The 10,108-nt window shown below is 59.2% G+C and overlaps 1 protein-coding gene across 3 annotated transcripts; it reads left to right on the top strand.

Annotated features, from left to right (window-relative positions):
• On the top strand, positions 1 to 9,769 carry PRSS36 (serine protease 36). Of its 3 annotated transcripts, none has more exons than XM_070411660.1 (15): positions 1 to 37; positions 314 to 349; positions 544 to 579; positions 815 to 977; positions 1,305 to 1,585; positions 3,393 to 3,559; positions 6,028 to 6,277; positions 6,383 to 6,512; positions 6,859 to 7,115; positions 7,192 to 7,340; positions 7,761 to 7,998; positions 8,106 to 8,247; positions 8,528 to 8,793; positions 8,869 to 8,990; positions 9,258 to 9,769. In XM_070411660.1, exons 1-15 carry the CDS (start codon positions 1 to 3, stop codon positions 9,537 to 9,539), a joined length of 2,556 nt encoding a protein of 851 aa, XP_070267761.1. In that variant the 3' UTR covers positions 9,540 to 9,769. The 3 variants fall into 3 exon arrangements, with proteins under 3 accessions (XP_070267761.1, XP_070267760.1, XP_070267762.1); XM_070411659.1 differs by having other exon boundaries at positions 7,192 to 7,355; XM_070411661.1 differs by lacking the exon at positions 8,869 to 8,990 and having other exon boundaries at positions 7,192 to 7,355; positions 8,528 to 8,606.
• The last annotated feature ends 339 nt before the right edge of the window (positions 9,770 to 10,108 follow it).

The raw sequence follows: 10,108 nt of genomic DNA, 5'->3' as shown, positions 1-10,108 counted from the left end.
ATGTTCCCGCACCTGCTTCTCCCACTTGTGACCCTCGGTAACCGCAGGAGGCAGAGGATGGCTGCCAGGGGCCTGGGTCCTAGCATCTGAGGAGCTGGAAAGCAGGACCCCCGAGCTCTGCCCAGCGAGGCTGGTGTCAGAAGGGGAGGGGGCCATCTGGAGATGGAGGGAGTGAGGTGGCAAGAGGGAGAAACTGTGTGAGAGGAGGGAGCCAGGAGGCCTGGCCGCAGTGGGAGAGGGAGTAGGTATAGAGCCAGGAGTGAGGCGGGCAGGCTGTGAGAGGGCTCCAGCGCTCCCTGCTTCCTCTCTCCAGCCATCAGCCCCATCCCAGGAGCTCCCCAGGGTGCAGGTAAGGCCGCTGACCTGGGGAAAGTCAGGTGCAAATGCAAAAAGATAGGAGGGGCATGGGTGCTGGGGCAGGGGGTGCTGAAGGGCAGGGAATTAGGGAAGAGGACGAGGGTGGGGGTGGAGAAGGAAGCTGAGGCCTGGGCAGTGTCAGGGGCCAGAATCGCCAGTATCTTCCTCTCTTTGCAGGACTCCCAGCTGCAAGTCCTGCTCAGGAAGAACCTGGAGATCTGGGTGAGCAGGGGCTGGAAGCGGGAGGGTGGTCTGGGGTCTGAAAGGAGGTTGAGGCTGGCTAGGCCACGAGGGAAGTGGAGAGGACCGGAAACCTGCAGGTGCCCAGTCCTCTGTTCTCTCTCTGTTCAGGGCGGCACACTGGAGTGGGGTGAGGAACGGAAGTTGGTCCTAAGCTACCTGGGCCTCTGAGGTGGGGGGCAGGGACGGGATATGACCTCACAGTACCCCGCTGCAGACTGTGGTCGCCCTGAGTCCTCTGCCAGAATCGTGGGGGGCTCAGACGCGCAGCCGGGCCGCTGGCCGTGGCAGGTGAGCCTGCACCACAGCGGGGTGCACATCTGCGGGGGCTCCCTCATCGCCCCCTCCTGGGTCCTCTCCGCCGCTCACTGTTTCGTGTGGTGAGTATTCACCCCTGTCCAGCTCCCCTACTTCAAAAGCCAAACTGCTCGACCCCGTGTGCACAGCTAATTTGGAGACTAGCTGCCTCCACACACACACCCCTCCCCCGCCCCACCCCGGAGCTAGGTGCCCTGCGGGGTATCCTGGCTCTGAATGCGCTGAGGCTGCTAACTGTCCAAGTCAGAATTACGTCCCCCCGCCCAACCCACCACCTGCAGTCCCCCCCCTCCCCCCCGCCCGCCTCCATCGCCCCAGCCAGCGCGGGTGCCTGCTTTTCCCACCCCCATGGGGCCGACCTAACCCCTCCCGCCTCGGCCTTGGCGCAGGAACGGGAGCTTGGAGCCCGCGGCCGAGTGGTCGGTGCTGCTGGGCGTGCACTCGCAGGACGAGCCCCCGGACGCCGCGCACGTGCGCGCAGTGGCGGCCATCCTGGTGCCGGACAACTACAGCGACGTGGAGCTGGGCGCCGACCTGGCCCTGCTGCGCCTGGCCGCGCCCGCCAGGCTGGGCCCCGCCGTGCGCCCCGTCTGCCTGCCCCGCGCCTCGCACCGCTTCGCGCACGGCACGGCCTGCTGGGCCACCGGCTGGGGGAGCGTGCAGGAGGCGGGTGAGTGCGGAGGCTGGAGGCGGGACCCCGCGGGCGTGTCCGAGACGCTGGGCCTCCCGGGTGGGTGGATCGAGCGCCTAGGAAGTGGGTGGGGAGGGGCGGGGTTGCCAGGCACAGGTAAGCAGTCCATCTTTCTTTTATGCAACAGATGATTTTTGAGCACCTCCTGGTGCCTGGCACTGTGTTAGGCACTAGAAATATGCTAATGAACATAAGCAAAAAGTCCTGCCTCCTCACGTTACATTCTAGTCACTAAGTGGGTAGACATATGCTTTTTCAGCTAAATAAGCAAACACTTACGTTAGAGGGTAAATCCTCATCTCAAGAGAGTTATCTTTCCGTGGTCGCGAGGCCCCCACCACAATTCCACATCTGTGATCAGACCTGCGCCCTGCCGAGGCCTTCAGAGCGGGTGGGAGGGGAGGAGATGCCACAGCCGCTGCTTGCAGGGGCCCCATCGGGGCAGGAGGTGGCAGGAAGGGCCCATCTGAGCACCGAGGAAGTCTGTGTGCGTGGACCGGGCCATCCTGACAATGCACACCCCGAGCAGATTTCTGGGGAGGTTTTGTGCAGTCAGGGCATCAGCTGGCATCACAGGCACATGGGGCGATATGGAGGCCACCCTGGAAATCCAGGTGAGGCATCGCAGATGGAGAAGGGTCAGGCTGCCAGGCTGGAGTGCAGTGGGCAGAGGCAGCAGAGGCTGCAAAAGCTGGTGGGGCTGAGCTGGATGGCGGGCTCAGTGGCTGAGCCGACCTATGAACCAGGAGGTCAGGGCACATACCCAGATTTCCGGCTTGATCCCCAGTAGGGGGCGTGCAGGAGGCAGCTGATTCGTGATTCTCTCCCACTACTTTCCTCTCTGAAATAAATAAAAATATATATATATTTTAAAAAGCGGTGGGGCTGGGCCATGAAGGCCATAAGGTCAGACTGAGGGCCAGAGTGCCCCTCCAGCTCCAGGAATCCCCAGGACAATCCCTAAACTCCCCTGGCTGACCCTTAAGTACAGCTCAGCCATCAGCTCACAGCCGGGGATGCTAGATGGGGAGGGAAGGAGCTCGGTCCACACCCTCACCCACTTTTGCTGGATCCTGAGACATTATCTGCACCGCAAGCGGGTTCCCCTGCGGAAAGGACGGAGCCCTCAGGGTTACACAGTGGGGGCCATTGTCTGTCCTTGGTAAGATCGGAGCGGAACTCTAGAAACATTTCTCTGGCAGCAACAAGTGAAGGGCGGTCGGGAAACCGGTCAGCGAGGAGGCCAGGCCAATCAGCCAGGCCCAAGCTTATGCCTCCTGAACTGGGGAAGTGGCAGTAAAAATGCCCAGAGGTCACAATGATGGATTTTCTGGACTTGAGAACTTATTGAGAAGGGGAAGTTGAGACAGGGTCAGGGATGGCACCCTGATTCCATGCTTGGCAGCTTGGCACAGGACCGCATCTAGTGTATATGGCATCTTTGTTGAAAAGGGTACGTTCTCAGGACTGACACAGCCCATGTCAGGGCCCAGAGCTTCGCGGGTTTAGCCCTCACATCCATCCTCTGTTGGCTGGGTGCCTTTGTGCAGTATGAAACCATCCATGGCAGCTCCTCTCCTCATCTCACTCTGGAGATGAGGATTTAGGAAGAAGGATGGAGAGGAGCAGGAGACGATGACTGGTTTTGGATGTGGTGGGCTGAAATACTGAGCATCTGATAGGTCCAGGAGGCAGCTGGGGGGGGGGGGGGGGCGACAAAGTTGAGCCCTGGGGAGCAGGGGATTCCATACCTGCCTCAGCGTTTGCTCTCTCCTTCTGCCTGCAGACCCCCTGCCTCTCCCCTGGGTGCTGCAAGAAGTGGAGCTAAAGCTGCTGGGAGAAGCTGCCTGTCAGTGTCTCTACAGCCGGCCTGGCCCCTTCAACCTCACTCTCCAGCTCTTGCCAGGCATGCTGTGTGCTGGCTACCCAGAGGGCCGCAAGGACACCTGCCAGGTGAGGGCAGGTCCCTGCATCTGCCTGACAAGTAACCACTAGGAAGCAGTGTGAGAAGCAGACAAGCGCCATCTCTCTCGTATCTCTGAGCCTTATCTGCAAAAAGAGGGCAAGATGTCAATAGGTGGGATTGATGTGAACATTATCACTAGACAGAACTTGGGGCTCATCGGTGGGCACTGTTGTTATGGCAGTACGTGCAGTGGTTATGTGCCAGACTCTGGAGTGAGTCTGCCTGGTTTGAAGCAGGGCACCACCACATATTGGCTGTGTAACCTTGGCCAAGTTATTTAAATATCTTTTTATTGATTTCAGAGAGGAAGGGAGAGGGAGAGAGAAGCATCAATGATAAGAGATAATCATTGATTGGCTGCCTCTTGCACACCCCTCCACTGGGGACCCAACCTGAAATGCAGGCATGTGCCCTGACCAGGAATGGAACTGTGACCTCCTGGTTCATAGGTTGACACTCAACCACTGAGCCACACCCGTCGGGCACCTTGACCAAGTTATTTAACCTCACGTCCAGACTTTCTTATCTGGAAGACAGAGATGATAGTGTTCCCTACCTCATAGGGCGGTTGGGATGATTAAATTAATTTGTACATGTAAGAGCACTTAGAACAGTATGTGGTCCTTTTTTTTTTTTTTTAATATATTTTATTGATTTTTTACAGAGAGGAAGGGAGAGAGATAGAGAGTTAGAAACATCGATCAGCTGCCTCCTGCACATCTCCTACATCTCCTACTGGGGATGTGCCCGCAACCCAGGTACATGCCCTTGACCGGAATCGAACCCGGGACCCCTCAGTCTGCAGGCCGACGCTCTATCCACCGAGCCAAACCGGTTTTGGCAGTGTGGTCCTTAATAAGAGCTAAATAAGTATCAGCTACTAACATTATAATAATCCCACTTCCCAGCTCTCACTGGTTGCTTGACGGGGCCATTCCTGAGATGAGGGTGTAGAAGAACAGAGCATGGCACCTTTTAGCATATACTCAATCAATAGTTATCTTTAAAAACGAATTAATCCTTCCCAGAAGGGAATTTTCCAGATCACCTTCTGAAGGCCAAAATATAGTAATATGATAACTATTTTCCCCACAAACCTTTCTCAAATCACACACGTTTTTAGGGTACTCAGCCTGGGTGGTGGCAATGGGGATTCAAGCTAGATGGTCTTCAGGGTCCCTCCCAATGACGAAGCTCTGTGACCTATGGGCATAATCCTCCGCTTTCTTGAGCAGGATTGCAAACAATTCAAATCCCTCTGGACCAGCGCTGTCCAACACAGCTTCCTATGGTGACGGAAATATTCTGTATCTGCACTGTCCAGGGTAGTGGTCACTAGCCACATTGTCTACTGAACATTTGAAAAAACATCTGAAATATGATTACTGTAACTGAGGAATTAAATCTTTTATTTTTTAATATATTTTTATTGCCGAACCGGTTTGGCTCAGTGGATAGAGCGTCGGCCTGCGGACTCAAGGGTCCCAGGTTCGATTCCGGGCAAGGGCATGTACCTTGGTTGCGGGCACATCCCCACTGGGGGGCGTGCAGGAGGCAGCTGATCGATGTTTCTCTCTCATCGATGTTTCTAACTCTCTATCCCTCTCCCTTCTTCTCTGTAAAAAATCAAAAAAATATATTTTTTAATATATTTTTATTGATTTCAGAGAGGAAGGGAGAGGGAGGAATAGAAACATCAATGATGAGAAGGAATAATTGATTGGCTGCCTCCTGCACACCCCTCACTGGGGATCGAGCTTGCAACCCAGGCCTGTGCCCTGACCTGGAATTGAACCCTGACCTCCTGGCTCACAGGTCAACACTCAACCACTGAGCCATGCTGGCTGAGTTTAATTTTATTTAGTGTCTGCCATGCTGGACAGCACAGTTCTAGAGGATTCTGAGCCTTCTTTGTGACCCTGTTCAGGTCACAGAGATACCTGTCCTGGACTATAGAGATGTCTTAGGGACAATTCCTCTAAGCACGAAATGCCCACAACTCCTGTGTTAGTGTCTGTTCATTGTAGTCGTTCCTCCTGTCTTCCTGCTGCTTTTAGATTCCTATTTTTAACAGCCTCCTAAACGCTGGCACCTCTGATTCACTTTAACAACTGGGTGATCTTAGAAACCCAAAACAGCATTTATTTGAACTATTCATTGAACACAAGTCATTTGGCTCTGAGTGGCTCCCTGAAGGTCTCTCTGGCATGGCCTTCAGTGTATTGGTTTGGTGCTCTTGGCTTGGCTGTTCCTCATCTGCCTTTCTGCCACTTAGCGTCGTAGGGAATACAGGAGCTGACGCAGCCAAGACACCACCTAGCCCCAGTCTCCTAGGAGAAGGCGGCTGTTTGCTGGTCCAACAAGAAGAGGTGTAGAACCTTTGGAAGGTGGCCCAGTATACACTGGTGGGTCCCTGGGCCGATCCCCTGACTCGGAGTCATCTATCTATCATCAGGGAGACTCGGGGGGACCCCTGGTCTGTGAGGAACAAGGGCGGTGGTTCCTGGCGGGAATCACCAGCTTTGGCTTTGGCTGTGCACGAAGGAACCGCCCTGGAGTCTTCACTGCGGTGGCTCCCTACGAGGCATGGATCCGGGAAAAGGTGATGGGCCCAGAGCCTGGGCCCGCCTTTCCCCCGCAGTCCCGAGGGCCCCAATCCGGCCCCCAGGAGCCCATGGATGAGAACTGCACCATCGCCCTGCCAGGTGAGGGAGTAGGACCCCTGGAGGTCCACTGAACAGGGGAGATTTGAGTTGGGTGGGAAGTCCTGGGGGTCCAGAGGCCCGCTGACCCAGGCCTCTCACCCGCAGAGTGTGGGAAGGCCCCGAGGCCAGGGGCCTGGCCCTGGGAGGCTCAGGTGATGGTGCCGGGATACAGACCCTGCCATGGGGCGCTGGTGTCGGAAAGCTGGGTCTTGGCACCTGCCAGCTGCTTTCTGGAGTGAGTGAAAACCCACGTCTCAGCCAGACTCCCGCCCCTCCCCGCACCGGCCTGAGACACACCTAGCCCCAGTCCTGAGTGGGGGGCTGGGGGGAACCTCAGTCTGCAGTGCGGGAGGGGGTTCTCCTTGGGAGGTGTAGGATCCAACTCACAAAGTGGGGTCCTGGTCTATCGGGAGCGAGTACAGGGGTTAGTATAAGTTCGATCGGGATGTGAAGTCCGAGTGCACAGTGCTCAGGTGGGAGATAGAAAATCCTAGCCTGCCGATGGAGCCAGGTCAGGGGTGAGAGGCTTCGCGCCCCGTGTGCGGAATCCAGCCCACGCGCCCAGTCTCCCCATCCCGCAGCGCCAGCAGCTCGGACCGCCCGCCCCGCGACCTGCACAGCTGGCGCGTGCTGCTGCCCTCGCGGCCGCAAGCGGAGCAGGTGGCGCGCCTCGTGCCGCACCGCAACGCTTCCCGGGACGACGCGGCGGACCTGGCGCTGCTGCAGCTGCGCGCGCCCGTGAACCTGAGCGCCGCCCCGCGGCCGGTGTGCCTGCCTCGCCCAGAACACTATTTCCTGCCCGGGAGCCGCTGCCGCCTGGCTCGCTGGGGCCGCGGCGGTGAGCAGGGGCGCATGGTGCGGGGGCGCGAGGCCCTGCTGCGCCGCGCGCGGACTCCTTCCTTTTTCTCTCCCAGGGCCCGCGCCCGGCCCGAATGTGCTGCTTGAGGCGGAGCTGTTGGGCGGCTGGTGGTGTCACTGCTTGTACGGCCGCCAGGGGGCGACAGTGCCGCCGCCGGGAGACCCGCCGCACGCGCTCTGCCCCGCCTACCAGGAGGAGGAGGAGGCCGGCCGCTGCTGGGTTAGCGGCGGGGGCGGGGCCTGCGTGTCTGATTGGGACTCGGAGAGGCGGGGGGCGGGGCGGGGAGAGGGGCGGGGCCTGAGAAAGACTGGGAAGGAGGCGGAGCGCTCCCCGCGGGGACCGGGTAAGGCGGGGCCAGCGCGCTGGGGGCGGGGCCTGGCCCTGGGGGCGCTTGGGGAGAGTCCTGAGGCTTGCTCTGGGCTCCGTCGGGCTTTCTTGCTACCCCTGGATCTAAAGGAATCCTAAAGTGACGATTGACTACAGATTATTTATGGAGCCTGGCCTGGAGGAAAGCCCTTTGATACCCTCATCAACTCTCTCGCACGCGCACACGCACACGCACACGCACACGCGCACACACGCGCACGCACGCAGAGGTTGGTAACGCACACTCTCTCGCTGCAGAACGACTCCAGTTGGAGCCTTTTGTGCCGGGAGGAGGGGACCTGGTTCCTGGCTGGAATCAGAGACTCCTCCAGTGGCTGCCTGCGTCCCAGAGCCTTCTACCCTCTTCAGACCCACGGCCCATGGATCAGCCATGTGACTCGGGGGGCCTACCTAGAGGACCAGCTGACCTGGGACTGGGGCCCCGAGGGGGAGGAGACTGAGACACAGACTTGTCCTTCCCACACAGAACATGGTGGTGAGGAGGGGGCCTTCGGGGCTTGGGGCTTGGGGTGCTTAGATCCATGGCAGAGGCTTCAGGGGTCAGCTGTGAGACCTCCGCTGAGGGGTCACTCCTCTCCCTAGCCTGTGGCCTGCGGCGAGAGCCGGCCCCGGCGGGGCTCCTGTGGCCCTGGCTGGCAGAGGTGCATGTGGCTGGCGATCGCGTCTGCGCGGGGACCCTCGTGGCCCCCGGCTGGGTCCTGGCAGCCACTCACTGTGTCCTCAGGTGGGTCTCACCCATCTCCTGGGCGATGGGAAAATTGGGCGGCGGGCCGAGGATTCTTGCAGTTGTGGGCTATTCCCCCGTTAGGGCTCTTAGAGCACAGGGCAGCTTCTGTGAAGGGCTTTGAGACAGGAGAGAGATTTAGAAGGAGCAGTAGTAAAGGAGTTAGTGGGATAACTCGGGAGATTCATTCTACCCTTTCCCCTGGGCTGGGGAAGACTTTACCAGTAGGGGGTGCGGGTGGAGGGCGGGCAGGGGGTAACAATGGGCCTTGTTCCAACAGGCCAGGCTCTACAACAGTGCCTTACATTGAAGTGTACCTGGGCCGGGCCGGGGCCAGCCCCCTCCCACAGGGCCACCAGGTGTCCCGGTCGGTCATCAGCATCCGCCTGCCCCGGCACCTGGGACTTCGGCCCCCTCTGGCCCTCCTAGAGCTGAGCTCCCGGGTGGAGCCCTCCCCTTCAGCCTTGTCTATCTGCCTTCACACAGGGGGTGTCCCCCTGGGAAGCAGCTGCTGGGTGCTGGGCTGGAAGGACCCCCAGGACCGAGGTGAGAGCCCTGGGTCCCGGGGGTGAGAAGTGACTAGAGGCCAGCATCCCTGGGACAACCTTCTTTCCTCTCTAGTCCCTGTGGCTGCTGCTGTCTCCATCTTGACACCACGACTCTGTCACTGCCTCCATGAGGGTATTCTGCCCCCCGGGACTCTCTGTGTCCTGTATGCAGAGGGGCAGGAAGACAGGTGTGAGGTACAGGCGCCTGGGTGTCCTGGTCCAGGGAGGGGTCTGGCAGGGCTGGGCAGCTAGACCCTGGGGAGAGAGCAGGGTTAAAATTCTTGGGAGCTGGGCCTGAAATGGGTAGAAGTAGTGTTTCCTGGTTGGACCTTGGAGAGCGACCAGGGCTCTGGATGCCTAAGGATGGAGACAAGCAGAACTTTGGGCTGGGCCCTAGGAGAAGGTGCAGGGGACCGGGAGGAAGGGTAAGAGACCCTTTGGGCCTTGGCTCTTACTCCGCAGGTGACCTCCGCACCTCCGCTCGTGTGCCAGAGTGAGGGAGGCTCCTGGGTCCTTGTGGGCATGGCTGTTAGAGGGAGCCGGGAGCTGTTTGCCACCATTGGCCCTGAAGAGGCCTGGATCTCCCAGATAGTGGGAGAGGCTCATTTCTTGCCCCCGAGTGGCTCCCCCTACTGGCCCCCTGAAAGCGGCTACCTCTGTCCTCTGGACATGGCTGGGGCCTCAGGCTCCCCTCCTGCTGCTCTGTTCCTTCTGCTACTACTGACCCCCCTGATTCAGGGCTGAGGGGTCTGGCTCCCCAGACCACCTCCCCCCCTCCTTCCCCACCTCCTCCAGCCCTCTACTTCCTTCCCAGTGGGGTTGGAATGTGACTTAACCGGCTTTCAGTTCCTTTGCCAGAACCTCCAGAGCTCCCCACCCACCTAGACTGCAATGGCTTCAGATAATTGGGCCTCAGTGCCGGGATATTTTGTGCCCTGGAATCCTTGGGGACGGCATGAGCCGGCAATAAAGGTGTAAACAAAGACACGTGGCCCTGTGGCATTGCTGAGGGCAGGTGGGGGGCTAGAGGGAAGCCAAAGGGCCCCTCCCTCTTGAGCTTCCGTGAGTCAGGCCTTGGGCTCCCAGGAAATGTGTCCCTGATAACGTGGCAGCTGTCCCTCATTCCTGCCCCAGGGTGGGGGAGGTTGGGCGGCCAGCTGGGTGTGTGTCACCTCCCCAAAGGAATCAGCATCCCCAACACCTGCTGGACACCTCAGCCCTAGCTCTGACCCTGCTGCCCCTCCCCCAGAGTAAGCAGGACTCAGGGTGGGGGTCACAGAAGGAAGGGTCCAGGAGTCTGGGAGTCCAGGGTC

The sequence above is a fragment of the Myotis yumanensis genome, unplaced genomic scaffold, assembly GCF_028538775.1.
Source record: "Myotis yumanensis isolate MYYU_CA2020_CCGP unplaced genomic scaffold, mMyoYum1.0.hap1 SCAF_4, whole genome shotgun sequence".
NCBI classification, from domain to species: Eukaryota; Metazoa; Chordata; class Mammalia; order Chiroptera; family Vespertilionidae; genus Myotis; species Myotis yumanensis.
This window is presented reverse-complemented; position numbering and strand designations above follow the sequence as displayed.